The following is a 17,675-nucleotide window of genomic DNA, read 5'->3' as shown; positions in this document are numbered from 1 at the left end:
ATCATCATCTGCTAACACTTTGAATTTATTCCTAGTTGGAATGCAGAGGTGCACTTGCCTTCTAACTAGTTCAATTGCTGGTTTTGATGAATCTCTGTACCATTTTTACAGAAAAGGGGGTTCTCATAAGCTCGAAAATGATTTACACTTAAAACTGCTTTTTTTGCAGTTTCTGCCTTTTTCACCATTTTTTGAAACCTCCTAACATTTTATTTTTTTTTAAAAAAATTATAACATTTTTTAATTATATCTATTTGTTTTTAAAATGAAATAAATTATATTTCTCATTAACTTCAATGAATAAAATAAAAATGAAAATAAATTAACTATTTTACCATTATTGAAAATATTAACCAAAAATTAATAAATTAAAAACAAAAAATTTAAGGAAAATATTTTTAAAAATACAAAATTTAACCTTATTCCTATTCCATTTTTGTACAACAAAACAATGGATTAACATATTCCTATTGAATTCCAAGTGAACCAAACAAGATGGAATTGCCCTTTTCTATTCCCATTCCTATTCTAATTTTCAATTTCGATGCTAGCAAACAAACAGGCCCTAATTGCCAAAACATTGGGTACAAATTATATTCAGTATGTAATGTAACCATATTGGTTACAAATTTTGCTCTTCAATATTATGTGGAAGAGGTTGCTATCTAGAAATATATTTAGAAAATCATATAAAAGACTCCTTACAAAAAAATGAAGTGTACAAAAGACTATTAAAAATACTAAGTTTCTCTTTGGTAGGATTTCCTAAATATATTGTTGTTTAATGTTATTGCATGCAAATATCATTCAAGGAGCACTTACACCTTTTCTTGCCTCCAACAATCTTCATTTTTAAAGTATCATGTTTAACTTATTAAATTACCAGTTCATTTAAATCATTTGACACATGTATAATATAGAATGTTCACAATTTTTTTTCATTCATATAGTAAACTCAAACTTTTAATATCATGGCATACTTCTTTTTTGAAAGTTTAAATTGATTAAAATAATTTAAATATCATGACATATTTTTTTTAAAAGTTTAAATTGATTAAAATGGTTTAAATATCATGACATACATTTTTTATTTGAAAGTTTAAACTGATTAAAATAAAAGTATACAATGATATACATACATTTCAAATTATTGAAAAAGATTTTGTCTTAACCTATATGATTATTTGAATTTTTTTTCCAATGCTAGAATTTGATTGTTCATGTATCCATTTTAATTTAAAAATTTAATTTATTTATTTTAATTTATTATAGTTTAATGTTAAATTAAGTAAATAAGCTTGTCTTTTTATTTTATTTTATTTTTCTAATCTATAATTCAACATCATGTTTTCTATATTATCTATATCATCAAATCAATTCAAGTATTATTTTTATTTAATTCATACATCAAGGTTAAAATTTGACTTGTTCTTTTATCTATTTCAATTCAACTTATTTGCTTCATATATTTAAGTTTAATAGTAAATTGATTATATTAGAATATTAAAATTTGTCTTGGTTACTTTTTTATTCTAATTCAATTTACTTGTTTCAATTTATCTTAATTTAATATTTTATTTGATTAGATAATCAGTCAAGAATGTAAAAATAGAGAATGTTTCAATTAGTTAATTACAAAAGAACAATATACTCATCATTTATGACTTTGAGTGGGTGGGTTAAACATCACACACTATGGCTTCATTCCTAGCATAAAAGTGTTAAGTAGTCAAAATTAAATTTTTTTACAAGCTTAATTTCTTCCTAAATGTACGATATTTAAGAATGACCGACAATTTAAAACTACTCAACTTCCCCATCTTCCACATGGTCCTATCCATCCAAATGAGGGCCATCAAACTGTGGTCGCTGAGGCAAAACAGCTCGCAACTCATCTGCCACTTCTAACGCTGACTCCAAGCCCTTCAATGCTAAACGATGAACTACACTGCTCTGGTATTGAATAAGCGGTCCTATTTCTCTCCCTTCTTTCTTCATCGTCAATTATCAGCCCCACCATTTCCTCCGGATTGCCCGCTACATCATTTTCCAGCCAAGCATGAGGTCTTTCCCCTCCTTTACTCCACAGCAGTTCCTGAACCACCTCTTTCATCGAAGGCCTCTTCTCCCCTTCCACGCTCAGGCATTCCGTCGCTAGCCCTGCTACTCTTCTCATCGACTCCATGTTTTTACCTCCTTCCTCCACATCAAGACGGGGATCTATGATTTCCCTGAATCCCCTCGTATTCACAGTGGAGAGGAAATGTATGGCCAGGTTGCTCTCGTTCTTCATCCTCTCGTACGAAACAGGTTTCAACCCTGTCAGAAGCTCCACCAAAACAACTCCAAAACTGTAGACATCGCTTTTCTCTGTAAGCTGAATTGTTTGGAAATATTCAGGATCCAAATAACCCAGAGTTCCCTGCACAAGTGTAGTAATGTGTGTCTGCCCCATCGGCACCAGACGAGAGACCCCAAAGTCTGCAACTTTTGGATTGTAATCTTTGTCCAACAGAATGTTTGAAGATTTTACATCTCTGTGAACAATCGGTATCGATGCTGCAGAATGCAAGTATGACAAAGCTTCAGCGGTCTCAGTGGCTATGCGCAGGCGCTGCTCCCATGAAATTTTCTGTTGCTCTTGCCTGTTTCCGTGCAGATGATCGAACAGTGTTCCATTCGAAATGTACTCATAAACCAACAGAGGAATCGAAGTTTCTAGGCAGCAGCCCAGTAACTTAACCACGTTTCTGTGATTAACTTGGCTCAAAATGGAAACTTCATTAACAAACTGGTCGATTTCTTCGGAATCAACTTGCTTTGATTTCTTGACAGCCACAACAAGTCCGTTGTCCAGAGTGCCTTTGTAAACAGTGCCGTACCCACCAGCTCCTAGGATCAAATTTTGAGAGAACTTATTTGTGGCTTTGTCCATCTCCTTCAAAGAGAAGAGTTTCATGCTCTCTACCCCTCGCAATGAAATTAGACTTTTCAAGTGATCCCCTCCGTTCCTCTGGAAGTTCTTTTCCTTGTCCAGGTTGGATCTTCTCAGCTTCAAAATCCAGAAGAGTCCTCCACCGACGAGTAGCACGGCTATTAGTGACCCACATGCCCCTGCATTCCTCAAGACAGAAACCCATTATTAATGGAAATGTAAACTAGCCAGAATGTAATAACACATACATCTGTTAAATGCTGAGAAATAGATACCTGTAATGACCGAAACAGTTTGAAAGCAACCAAATCCTGAGCACTTCTTGATTTCTGGAACAGAGGAGACACAGAGTATAAGAATATAATCTAACTGAGAAACCAAAATTGACGGAAACAGATGAAAAGACCCTTTTGTACCTGTGCATCCTGTGCCATTGGCGTATCCATCTCCCGTATAGCTACCGTTGCATTTGCATAAATAACCCCAGCCTTTGTCTTGAAAGATTGCGTTTTGAGCACACTGGTATGAGTAATTGAATATAGCGGAGGAGTAAGTGTTATTTGGAATGGCCCAGTCAAGGTGCATGGAGTAAGGGTTACCTTGGAGTTGGAATGTCGCTCCGGGATTCGAACCGAAGCTGTCTTGGTCAACTATAGCAGAGGCCGAATAGCTACAATGTCCTATTTTATCGGACCTGAAGAATTTGGCAGTCAAGTTAATTTTGGTGTAACCTTCGCGAATGGGCACAGTGCAACAAGTATTATCTGTGCAAGCCCATTCTCTGATAGAGCGTGTCCGGTTACACGTAACGTTACAACGCCCATAGAAATCCACTCCAGTAGGCAAGAGTAGTTGATATTTGCCAAATGTGTTGCAGCCAACTGCATAGAGAATATTAGCCCCAGATATCCTGAAAGGCCCTTCATCAGAAAGGTTGAATATTTTGTTGCTTGTAAAACCAGCAGATGTGTTGCTTGTGAATTTAGCAGATGTGTTGCTGCATGGCAAGGCATAAGAGGCAGCGGCTTCAACCAGAATGTGGTCGTCGGATATATTTCGGATCTGCACTGGTCCAGAAAGGGTCTCGAGAAAGGGGATTCCAGGGTTAGAACTCGATTTTCCTCTGCATGTAATTTCAAAACCAGGCAAACCACAAGTGTTCTGGTCTAATTGGAAGGGGTAAGGTAGTGTCAGATTCCCACATGTTTGAATGCAATTATCTGCTTTGACTGACAAGAGCTGAGAAGAAAAGTAGAGCCAAATCCAATAAATCAAACATATAATTGTAAAGGTCGTCATGTAGAACTAATTCAGTGGATCATGAGGTGCCTAGAATGTGATATGAAAGCTATGATCTCTGCGGCTCTTTATAAATCCATATAATGAATGGAAGCATCGTCGACAGTTTCAGGACGGAATAGTTAATTGAGAAGTCGTCGTCATACCCCTCTCTCGCTCTTTTGGATTTGACCGTAACAGCATGGCTTGTTGGCCGAGTCAAAGGATTTGATTCTTTGTTTTGATTTAGTCAATAAATTTTTAAAACAATTCAAATACATTTTTAATCTATTTGTGAAGTTTGAATAGTTCTTATTAGGTGTAAGGGGCCACCCTTAAACATCACACACACTAAGGGAAGAAGTAAGCTGAAAAAGAAGTCAACTTTGACTATTTAACACTTTTGGTCTAGGAATTAAGCTTAGTGTGTGATGTTTAAGAAGTCGTTCCATGTAAGGTTCCGATATCATTAAGGTATGAAATCAAAATTATGCCCAAACAAATTTGGGGCTCCTTTAATACTACTAATTGGGACTTTCCCCTAATTCTAGCTCATAAATTGTACTTAACATGAACTGTGATTGAGCTCGAGTCCTTGCCTTTTGTGCAAAGTCAAAGTTATATGCAAAGGCATAAAGAAGGATATGGAAGGAATAAGAATACCTTAATGGTAATGAAGGGGTTTAGAAGATTTGAAAGAGGTTAGATTGTAATTTTTAGTTTAGATATTTGCATTGTATTTAAACTATTAATCTTATTGTAATCAAAATTAATTTAGCCTAAAAGTAATCAAAAGAAATAGAAATTGTAGATACATAATAATAGCAATAATAATAAATTATACCCATCAAGTAATATTAATAATAATAAGTTATATTTATAAACATGTTTAATTATAATGATGTAAAAAATAGAATATAAGAAAGTACAGATGATTAAAGAATTATTGAAATTATTTATATATGATTATTAGTTTCTAGAATACTTATGCATTTGTTAGGTGCATAGAAGTTGATTACCTATTTTTACTTTGACCAATAATATTTTAGGATTAATTCATATTTTAACTTTTTGTCTTTCACAGTTCATTATTTCCATTAATTTTGTAAAATTATAAAATAACTAATTATCTGAAATCTCGTTGGCTACCATGGAATAAAGTAGGGAGGAAAATCTATTTTCCAAATCAAAATTAGATATAAATTTTAAACAACTGAAAATAATGGGATGCTTTTGCCATTAAATGTCAAATTAACTTTCATTTGCCATTAAATGTCAAATTAACTTTCATTTGCCATTAAATGTCACATTAATGGACAACTTTATGTGGGTCATTCTCTAATTTTTTTAAATCTTATTTTCCACCACCTCTCTCTATTCAAGTCATTTAGAATGTAGATTTTTGTGTTTCTCTTAGCTTAGATCAAGAGTTTTCCAAACCATAATACCACCTAAATACCCTAGAAGCCAAAGGAAAGTATAGTTTTGGGAGCAACGCGAGAAGACACTTCCAAACCACAATTATGCATCTTGTATTTTATGGTAGTGGCTATCCACCCATGAAATTTTTCATGGTTGGATGCCCCCATACCTCATATAGTTTATGTCCCATGAGCCCATCTTTTCATTTAGTAGCCAACTTACGTCAATGTCAATACACTAATCTGTCATGACAGGTCATCTTGTATACCAAAAATTGTTGGATGATGGTTGCTTCATTCTTCTTCTTTTTCGATTCTAGGAAAAATTAACCATTCTCAGAAGGTTTTTAAATATAATGTAATTTGTAACTTGCTAACAAAAAAAAAAACTAATTTATTAACTTTTAAAAAATCTATATCTCATAAGATGTCATCAAAATTTATCAAGTAAAATATTTAAGTAAATTAATACAATTTTTGGTTTTATTATTTAACAAATAATGATTACAAATTAAAGATAATAAATTGGAAAACATTATTTATGTAAAAAAAAAAATATAGAGTTGTTGGTTTGATCTAAACATATCTTATATGTGATAATGGTGATTTTATAACTCCTCATAATTGATATGTTATATATTGATAATTAAAGAACATATTACATGTCAATTAGGAAGCATGTCAATACTACAAAAAATTTATCATCTCATCAATGAAAAGATTATTGAATTTATTTTTTCCATCCTAACAAAACTTACACAATTGAATCCAAAAATAATTTCACTCCTTTCAAAAGGATTGTGGAAATCTAATAATATTAAATGAAAAGATTATTTAATATTTTATGCAAGTAGATCTTATAATTTTTGTTTAATGTTTATGATCTTGTAATCTAATAGCAAGATGATAATGTATGTAAGTGTATATATATAAGTGAACAATTACTAATTGTGAGTTAATATTTTCTATAACACTTTATGACATTTTGCTATTACCTTTTCTCATTTGCATTTCAATTATTCTTTTAAGTGCATATAATAATATTAAGCTTCAAAATTTGATGTCTTTTATCTTTATTTTTGTCTAATTAACTTTACTATAAAAGTAATTAAAAAATATTATAATATATACTTGCGAATATTGAATAAATAATTCATGTTAATTTATTTTAATGTACATAAAGTATTTAAACACAATGTAATTATAAAATAATATTATGATATATGTATAATTAAATTCAAATTACATGGAATAAATTTTGTTAAATTAAATTATCTAGTAATGAGCTTATTTAAATTTTTAAAAAATTGTTAATTTTTCTTGATAATATACTTTTAATACATTTTTATCTCCTCTAAATTCAATTATTTCTATAAATTATAAATTTGATTTATAATTAAGAAATTAAATTATTTAGTATACCACTTAATTAAATTTCAAAAAATTAAAAAGAGGCGATTAAATTTTCTAAAACTTATGTAAGTCATTAGAAAATAATTATATATGAAATCTTTCAACATATTATTATTTTTTAATATTCTTATTTATTTTTTTATTCATACACAAGTTTTCATAAAACCTTATCAAATAGTCAAAAATTGAATCAAGCAATGTCATCTAAAACTTTCCAGATTGCAGTACTAACACAAGGTGATCATGCTCAAAAGATGGGACTTATGGGGCATTTGGGTATGGGGGTATCCAACCACAACGAATTTCATGGCTAGATAGCAGCTGCTATCCAGCCATGAATTTTGCTCAGGCTGGAAGCCGCTCATGCCACATGTCCATTGTCGTTATGTAGTGCCTCTCGTGTTTGTAGTCTATACGTTGTTATATTTTGATTCAAGAGATACTTGTACTCATGTTGTGATTTCTACATTTGAGATGACCTAAGGGTTAGATGTTATACTTTGATTTTAGTATCATAGATGTTAGATTACTATGTTGTTCAGTTGATCATGTTTGCATGTTGATGCCATTTTGAGATGACAGTATGTTTTATGATGATATCTGGTTATCCAATATTTGGATGTATCTCTGATTATTTTATATTTTGGATTTAATGCTATGGTGACTTACTTCATTCTTGCTTTGATTATGCTTTATGTGAACGTGAGTTATGTAAATGGATTATTTTAGTATAAATGGTTAAATTAGGTTATGTAATGCATTTATTGCTTCAACTATGATATTATATGCAACTACCCTTGATCATGTGTTTTAGTGTGCAAGATTTATATCCTTGGCAGTGGCAAGTGGAGTTAGTGATTCAGTTGTTCATTTTACCAATGTCATCCATGTATGGTTAACGTATATTATTAATGTTTAAAATTTAACCTTCTAGTGAGTTAATAAATCCAGACTCATTTGCATTATGTGACTAGAGCTGTGAACGTGTCTATGCATTTAGAGTTTCGCATTGTTGCGAAGTTGTTAAGGAAATTTCTGTCATTTTGGGTTTTTGGGCTTTATTTAATTGATTTATTATTTTTGCAGCTTTTCCATAGATGAATTCCAATTACTTAGAATAGCCTATTTTCATTTGGGTCAATTCGAGGTTTAACTAGGTTGGTTGGTTATTTACCCTAATTCATTATTCACTCGAAAAGTGAATAAGTATTGAAAGAGAAAATTAATTCCTCACTTCTCACTTTTGGAAATTCAGAATTTGAGAGCTTTTTCCAAAATCCTCTTCTAGAGGATTACGTTTTTGTTCGTTGTGAGAGCTACAGGCATGGGATCTTCGCAAGATCAATCTCATTGGATCTAGCTCGAGGAGACTTTGCTATGTCATGATTTCTGATAGTCACTCTGTACATGGGATCTTTGCAAGATCAGTCTCATTGGATCAAATAGTCACTCTGTACATCTAGCTCAAAGGCTCATGGACAATCGGGAGTAACAAGTCCCTACAACAATTCAATCAATATAATCACTCAATCATACTTATAAAAACCATTTAAATTTTAATACTAACTATTATAAATAAGAGCTAAAACTATGAAAAATATTGCATACCTTAGTCAATGGCTTGGAACTTTCCATCGCGACAAAAACTCCATGATCAATGGATTGGTGAAGATGAGGAGGAGTCTTTGACTTCAATAACAGAAAATCATATAAGATAATTTACATGTTTTTTATTGAATATAATACAATAAAATGAATTAAATTAACATGAAACAAATGTACCTCTATGAATCTTGTATCATACTTAGGCTTAGAGTCCTTTGTGAATGTCGATGGTCTAATAAAGAACTAATGCACATGGATAATTTTTTTGTCGATCGTTCATATGATTACTTAATAAATATATGTATTAATTTAAATGATTAAAGCAATAAATACTCGTCGACTCATCAACGAGATGTAAAATAGGGCTGGGGAATCTATACTAGGGTCATCAACACTCTTACCCTAAATTTTGAACAATGTCAAGACATGCTAATTTATTAGTCATTCATTGTACATACAAAACATTATCAAATTAGTTTATTATAATTGTAATTTACCTTGTGTTAATGTCAAGTGTCTCACTCAGGAAGTCATTAGTGACTAGCCCATCATCCATAGTGTCTCCAACATGATTGTCAAATGTGCATAAGGATCCACATGATGTGCACATATGACCATGATGCAAAGAAGGATCCTCCTCAACTAATGGACTGACACAATGAATAAGGGTTTGTGTCAAAGCATTGATAGTCCCTAGAGTATTGGTCTCTATATGTTCCTTCACAACTAAAGGAATAATGACATGCTCACCTTGTGGCTTGACAATAGGTGCCCTAACTACATTAGGGTCACAATGTGCTCCCAACCTCTCAAATGATGACCCCCCACCTCTACCTTGAGAATCTAACATGTCAAAATAAATGGGGATGTCCCGAAGGAAAACATCACAATACAATTTCCTTAAGAAATATATTGGAACCTTGTGATTATTGCAGGGAGGGGCATCAAAGACCATCCACCATCTATCCCAAAAGTTATTTCTAATATCATCATGGATGTACCAATGGATGGGGAACCTTTTAGTTGAAGTTTTAATAGTTTCTTGTTCTCCTCGATTTTTAAACAATGTTGCTCCTACAGTCTTTGGTAGAAAAACCATCAACTATATCCTTTAGCATAGGTTTATTTATCAAGCATTGTTTATTTAATTTTTATGTTTAGTTTCTAGTATAAGCTTCTGATAGCAATTATTTTTACCCTAGTAGTGATGGCTAATGAGAAGAGCTAAAGCATAAACTTTGTAATCACTATCTCAAGTTTACATTCCCAGATTGATATAGTAAATGAGTTTAGCATGGTATTCTAAGTAGAAACATGAAGAATTTCAGCAATGATTCATTGTCTAAGGATGTCCAATCCTTGTGTTACTAGGATATTGTTCTAACTAGTCAATCTGCTTGGCACTTGAGTGACTCGACACTCACTATTTACTCAACATGCTCTAAATTTACATGTTGTGCTCGACATATGTTACTTACTTGTTTGGAATGAACTAAGTAAATGACTTAAGTGTATAGACACTCACTTGTCAAAACCAATATGAGATTAACAGATATTATAATTGTTGTTTGTATTTGGCCCTAACTTGGAAGGCCTTACAATTGGGCATATTGCATGTAATCAATTATTTTTGTGAATAAAAAGTTATGATTTGGTATTAGATCTTGCATTATTATTGCATTGTTGTTGTGTTTCCATTGTGTGGTTATTTGTTGGGAACTAGGACATCTTGTTTGGGGGTTCTCCTACCTTGCACTACATCAAAGTATCCAATAACAATGAGATCTATTATAAGAATCAATCTCATTCTCAAAGACATCATCGAGTATTTCTTATCTGCTATTCATTCTTATTGGATTACTCAAGGGAGTACTTGGCTTTTGAAAATCAATTCGCAAATACAAAAGGAAAGTAATCATAAAGAGCCCACTATCTTGTATATTTCCAAAGACAAGGTAGACATAGCAATATCATTACTGTAAGCAATATTGAGGACAATTGCATACATATAAGGTATAGATCAGAATTAGCAATATCATTGTTGTAAGTGATGTTGGAGACAAGTATAGATAAGACACAACTATATCAATGCTATAAGTGATATTTATATATTTGTGTATTGATAAGATAGACCATGAACAACAAGATACATCATTACTATAAGCAATAAAAGCAAACTTCAACATATTAGTGTCATATCAAAGTTGACTATCATCACATTGAGAATGCTTGTACTATATCTTATCTTGATATATTAGAAAAAAATAGCAGCAATTAGTAGGAGACTTCACCCAATTCATATTATTATAATAGAAGTACATATTTGATATATAGTAGAGATCATCTTGGCATTAATCTCATCAATATATCTGAGATAGTTGTGATACTCAATTTTATTTATAAGTAATATATCTTATAGCATCATATTATAAGAAGTATCAATTGTAAATAATGATCTTTCATTCTTATATTAATTGGTGTTAATTAACATAATTATAAGTTGTTAGTTAATAGTTTTTCCCAAAATCTTTGAGAAATTTGAACAAGGGAGAAAAATGAAAACTAACCAATTGAATTCCTATGCCTTGATTAGGAATTCTCCACTTAAAAGGTTCATTCAATATTGATTAAGGTGTAGCTAATCTTCATGAAAAGATAATCATTCTTCCTCAATTGAGGGAAAATCTTTCCAAGGAGTATTTTACAGAAAATACTCAAAAGTTCAAAATCATCTTACAAATAGAAGATAAATGTTGATGCTAAAAAACTATTTAATTTTAATGACTAATATCATGTACATGATTGAATGCTAAGATGAAGGAAAAGTATTTAAAATGATAGAGATCTAACCTCCCGCAACTTTCAAGATTTAAAATAGATAACTCCAAACATAACACATGTTCTCAAGAATGCATATTACCACAAAGAAAACAATAGTATTTTCTCCAAGAAACTTTAGTAGAATAAAATTATAGAACTTTACTTCAATTGCTACAAATTCGAAATACTCTATTTCAAAATCCAAAAGTATAGAGTATCAAAATAAAAGTATTTTTGCTTATGTCTATGGAGAGATTAACCCTTTCAAATATTAACTATTACATATATATAGGCATAGGGTTGGATAGTTATCCAAAATTACCCCGCTAGGAGTAAATAGTCCTTAGTTAATACAACTAAATCAACTGAAATGTAGAAATAAATAAATAGGGAAAAGAAAAATAGCTACCTATTGATCATTCACCACGTCAGGAGGAACTGTATGCTCCGACCATAATCCTTGCAGCTTTCCATGTCTCATATGCGGTCATGAATGCAGAGATAATAGATTGATGAGGTAAGCCACCATATGCCATTCCCTATTTCGAGATTTTTTTTTCTCTCTTCAACTCCATCATTTTTTTGGCATGCATCTCCAAATGCTTCACATTGATTATCAACATAGCCTCAGTATGAGCAATGTTGGAGAAATCCTACTTGCATGGTGCCTTTTTGTCTCGAACCTCATGGAATTTTCTCTAAATTTCTCTTACCAGTTCTTCCAAAGGGGCAACATAGTCACTCTCTTTTCTTGCACAATGTTTACCAAACCATTTCAGATCACTTTGAATGATCTCATCCACGAGCCTGAGGTTATCTAGGATTTCTTTGATCTCATTGATTGCTTGGGCTAGTGTCTCATTTCTCCATTCAATTCAATCCTTTATCACATACAAGGTTTTCTCATCAAGGCAAGCGACAAGGAATTCACCTTGAAATTTTTGGAAACCAAATCCCTAAATTTCTTTGATCCAAAGCACTACCTCAACCCAGTTATTTCTCTCTTTTTCAAAACTTTCATTATTGGACTCCACCTTTTTAATGATGATGGAAATTTCCTTCGAGGCCTTGTCCAAGAGTCTAACCTATTCCTTGATTTTCATTAGGATGTATTGTAGCCATTCTTTAGATGTTTTTGCAATAGCTTTGCACTTCTATAGATTGTCAAGAAATTTCTAATTGGCTAAAGAGGATACATCCACCAACACTAACATCTCATTCAGTGGTTTGGGTTCCAGATATAGGATGGCATTGATATATTGAGCCATATTTTTTATTGCCTCCTTCATTTCTTACTTGTCCTGAGCGTCCTTCCAAACTCTATTTTCCATCTTCTTATTTGAGGCTTCAAAAATCTTCATATCAACTACATGGTTCCCCTTTCCAAGATTGACTCTTGTTATCTAATAGTCCTAAGGAGAGAGTTTTTCAAGGGGCATGTCTTTCAATGGCTCAACTATTTCAATTGTCCAGTGTCTCGAGTTCTTATCAAAGTTCAACCTAGACTCAGTTTTGGCCCTTGTAGTTTTTGAAGGATTTGCCAGGCATTTTCTAACCAGATTATCAATAGACATCGATATGGGTACTAGACTCCTTTTCTTCTCAATAGAGGTTTCCAGACATTTAGGGGTAGTAGGTTCTTTACCTGCCAGAGGAGAAACTTTTGCTATGGCCAAGGTATCAGATTGAGAACTAGTATTATCAAGGGACTTCTGAGGATCTATGGTATTATCGACCATGATGGAAATGGGAGATTGCTTCAAACTTGCCTGTGCTTCGGTGGGATCTAGGTCAACTGTGACTCTCCCCTTTTCTTTTCTCAACATTGCATTTTTAGTGTTGGAATGAGTTACCCTTCTGAATTTTGGTACCTCTTCTTGAACGTAAAGATGAAGTGGCTTTGGGGTTACTTCAACTTTGACTTCAGCTTCAACTTTAGGAAAACCTACAACAAAGTCAATAATATCAAGCTTAGAGATGGCCTTATGTGTGCACTATGCTTTCTTGTGCTTAGCTTTTGAGTGTTTTTCTAGGACTTCAAGAGTGTTTGATTAAACATTCTTTGATTTTAACCACTTCTCAGTTCTTCTTAACACTTCTGAGGTATGAGATATTAGGTCATCTTCTTCCCTCTTAGTCCTATTGAGCTCAAGGATGGGTATGCACTCAACTTTTTCAACATAGAATGGGTCGACCACGTCCTTAGCTTCATCTTATTCTATCCCATGAGTATTGAGATTTACCTTAAACACACTAATTTGATTGACCATCAATCTGGACCATAATCTCTTTCTGACTTCAAATCATCAAGACAATTTGCCTAGTAATCTTCTAAATGAGGAACATGGGTTAAAAAAGATGCATGCCCAACACCTGTAGTGACCAATTTCAATAGGGAAAAAGCACGCGACTAACTTCTTTGTTATTTCAAAGGAGTCAAACATAGAAATAAGCTACCTACATATTTCTGATAAAATAATAATCTAAACAGTAATGTGACAACTTAACTAGTTCACCAAAAAAACCCCCAATCATGAGATATGTAAATTTAGGGAATTGGATATAAAAGCAGCCATAAATTTTGATAGTCAACATGGATTCCTCTGGTAACCTATTATTTTCATGACCTTGGAGCTAAAAAACTAACTTCCCAAGAAAAACATCATTAACAATCTTGAACCACTTGCAAGATTTAGTGGTATGAAGGTCTTTATAGTATCGGTAGATAGTCATCTCTTCTATCCAGGGCATATGTGGAAGTCCCTCCCATTCTTTGGATGTTGCTAAAATATAGACCAGGTAGGAATATAGAAAGAATAGACTTAAACTACCTACCGCTATGAGGCCTCTATGCAAATTCTCAACTATTAAATTTGCCCAGTCAATAAATTTTTCACCTTCAATGATCTTCAGAATGAAAAAATACATCCAACTTTCCCAATGAAATGCATGATCATTGCCTTTGATCCTATTCAAAAGTAACACAATGTTTTCTATTTCTTTAATGAAATGCTCAATTGTTAATGGCTTAAGCAATTTAGAACCCCCTTCAGCTAGTCTCAGAAGCCAAGTTTGAGCTATGATGTTGTCATAGTTCTTCTTTCTATCATGATATAGACACTTAGATTTCTCAAAGGTCCATGGTTCATAGGGTTCCTTATGAGGGATTCTTAGGGCTATGCTAACACTTGTCCTGCATATTCTTACTAACACCTCCCCTAAAGTTTTCTTTATGCATTTAGTGTTGGCGTCATAGTGATTTTCACATTCCACAACTTGTTATGGGCATTCAATAGTTGGTGGGAAGGTAGTGGCTTCTAACAAACCACTAATAGCCAATTTTTGATGTATGGGACTAGACTGAATATCCCTCACCTGCTCAATTATATCTCCTAGGTTTTTATTCACCATGAAAGTATCCCAAATTTTGGGAAGGGAAATCAATAGGAAAGGTTTTTCAAGCTTAGAAATTTTGGGGTGGAAAAGCGTCATGGTTTAACTTGAAAGATACAGATTTATAGAATCAAACAAAAACACTTCAAAGGGAAAACCAAGCACAAAAATGATAGAGTGAGAGATAATACACTTGCAATTTTTGGTAGAGGCTAGACATCCACTTTCCTTGCTTACCAGTCAATGTCAAGAGCTCAAGATGATGAAGTGAGCAATTATGCAAGACGAAAGGTTATTATAGAGGATATCAGAGAATAGATTTGAGCAGGCAGGAAAGGTTAATTACAAACATGCCATCTATACTTTGATAAGACTCGCAAGGCTTCTTTATAGTTAATATCCATCACATCCGTATGTAGCTTGTCCTTTCATGATATCACAAAAATTTGCGCATCACCTTTTTCCATAAATTAATTGTACTGAGCACGATTTCTCATAATTGCCACAATTATTGCCTTTTGCATCTTCAACATCACCATAGGGTGGGACCCATTCCTTTGATTTATAAAGATGAATTTATAATCCCGCTATGCATTTTATACAAGGAAACAAGCACACTTAGAAAATCATGAAGTCAAAGTTGAAGTTTAAGTTTAAATCAACTTCAACTTCCAAAAGCGGACCTAGGTCGATGGGGAGGACACTTTGCCGAAATGAAAAGGAAGGGATGAAGTTGAACTTGAACTTGAAGTGAAATCAGGCTTCAACTTCAACTTCAAATTGAAAAATGACACTTGGGTGATAACTTTGTACATCAGTGAAAAGATATGGTAACAACTAGCTCCAACTAGGGAATGGGACTAGAAGGGATCATAGGTGAACTTAGAATCTCTAGTTCCACAGACCAAAAAGAACAGACCTAAACTAAAGACACACAAAACAAGGAAGACAAGAGAAAATGACCTAAAGGAAATAAAGTAGGGGAAAATGGATAATTACAATGAGGGCAAACAAAAAGAAAACTTAAAACTTAAAAAGCTTAAGATCCTATCCATTATATGACAAGGGCAGATCATCAACCTTAAGATATTTAAGCTTGAATGCATTGGAACCCAACTTGGCTGATATAACAAAAGGTCCTTTCTAGAGGCTTTCAAATTTTGCATGAGCTCCTTTTGGTTCTCTTCTCTTGTCCTATAGAAACACCTAATCTCCTATCATTAACTTTTGAGGCCTAGCTTTCTGATAAAAAATATTCTTTATCCATGCCTAATGACTAGTAATGTGATCCACTATCTCCCTCCTTTCTTCTTCAATCTTTTAGAGATATAGTACTCATTTCTCAATAGCATTAGAGAAAAATCCATCTTTAATTTCTTTCTACAAATTTAGAGTAGCAAGTTCCAAGGGCAAAGATAACTATGCTTCAACTCTGTATACTAACTCAAAAGGGGTCATACCAATAATGCTTTTGGGAGAGGTCCTATCTGCCCATACTATTTCGTACAAGTGTTTATACCAATCTCTACCCTTTTCATCAACCAACTTCTTTATGATATTTATTAAATTTTTATTAGTTTATTTGGTTTGCCCATTTCCTTGAGGAAAATAATCAAAAGCATGTGATGATCTTACACCATGATCATAACTGAATAACTAAATTTCTCAGGATGAAATTTTTTGAGCTTTATTAGTTACTATTTCTCTTGGAACTGCAAAAAATGTCAGAATATTTTCTATCAAGAATTTACAGACCACCTCAAATCTTGTAGATTTCATAGGCACTGCTTCAACCCATTTGGTAAAATAATCTGTGGTACTGAGAATATGGGTGTGACTAGCACTTGAGTTAGGATTAATTGGGCCAATAAAGTCAAGTCCCCATTTCTAAAAAGGCTCTTCTATTATGACTGGTTTCAAAGGTAATGCAACCAATTGTGGTTTACCTATAAATAATTTACATTTTTCACAATTACCAACCCATTTATAAGCAGACTTAAACATACCTAGCCAATAATATCCACTTCTTAGTATCTTAAAGGCAGTCACTATGGATAAAAAAATATCCACCACAAGCTTCATTGTGAAAATTTTTGAGTAACTTTTCATGTTGAAAAAAATCAACACATCTCAAGAACATGCCATCCAAACCTCTTTTATACAAGATATCATCAACAATCAGAAAATTCGCTACTCTGAGTTGGAAACTTCTTCTATCTTTTCCTTTTACATGATCAGGGCATTCCTCATAGGTTAGAACATATGCTATATTAGAATACCATTCATCTTTCAAGCCCACTAGCAAGCAATTAGGGTAAGCCTCTTCCTCTTTGCTTTCTGATATAAGTTTTCAAAAGCCTTAGCCATGAACCATTTTGGGTGGTTTGATATCTAGATCAAACTCTTGTACTTTCAACACCCAGGTTGCTCTATTGTTTACTGCTACATATTGCTATGTAAGAATACTTTTAACCATTGTAGATGGTAAATATACTAGAGAATCTGAATGCAAAATGTAATATCAAAAATGTTTTATAGCCTTAACAATAGTAAATGCCTTCTTTTTAGCTAGGGAATAATGCAGTTCATGTTAAAAGAAATAGGTAGTTCATCACCTTTCTCATTTCTCTGAAGTAGTATGCTTGACATAGTGTGATCATATGCATAGCAATACATTATGGAGTCTCTCTTAAAATCTGGATGGAAAAGAGTAGGTGCCTTGGCAATAGCTTTATTTACTTCTTCAAATGCCTTAATGGTTGAGTTATCCCACTTGAAATTTTTCTTTTCACTGAAGAGCTTTGCCATGG

At 32.9% G+C, this 17,675-nt stretch overlaps 1 protein-coding gene across 1 annotated transcript; it reads right to left on the bottom strand.

The window, feature by feature from the left end:
* Positions 1-1,603: 1,603 nt before the first annotated feature.
* Positions 1,604-4,267, bottom strand: LOC149578821 (wall-associated receptor kinase-like 8). Its single transcript, XM_089806455.1, has 3 exons — positions 3,352-4,267; positions 3,211-3,264; positions 1,604-3,114 (listed from the first exon to the last, which is right to left on the bottom strand). The coding sequence occupies exons 1-3, from the start codon at positions 4,232-4,234 to the stop codon at positions 1,892-1,894; spliced, it is 2,160 nt and encodes a 719-aa protein (XP_089662581.1). The 5' UTR covers positions 4,235-4,267; the 3' UTR covers positions 1,604-1,891.
* Between the last annotated feature and the right edge of the window lie 13,408 nt (positions 4,268-17,675).

Source organism: Cupressus sempervirens, chromosome 1, assembly GCF_028749045.1.
Source record: "Cupressus sempervirens isolate cs-2001-9-10 chromosome 1, ASM2874904v1, whole genome shotgun sequence".
Taxonomy (NCBI): domain Eukaryota; kingdom Viridiplantae; phylum Streptophyta; class Pinopsida; order Cupressales; family Cupressaceae; genus Cupressus; species Cupressus sempervirens.
This window is presented reverse-complemented; position numbering and strand designations above follow the sequence as displayed.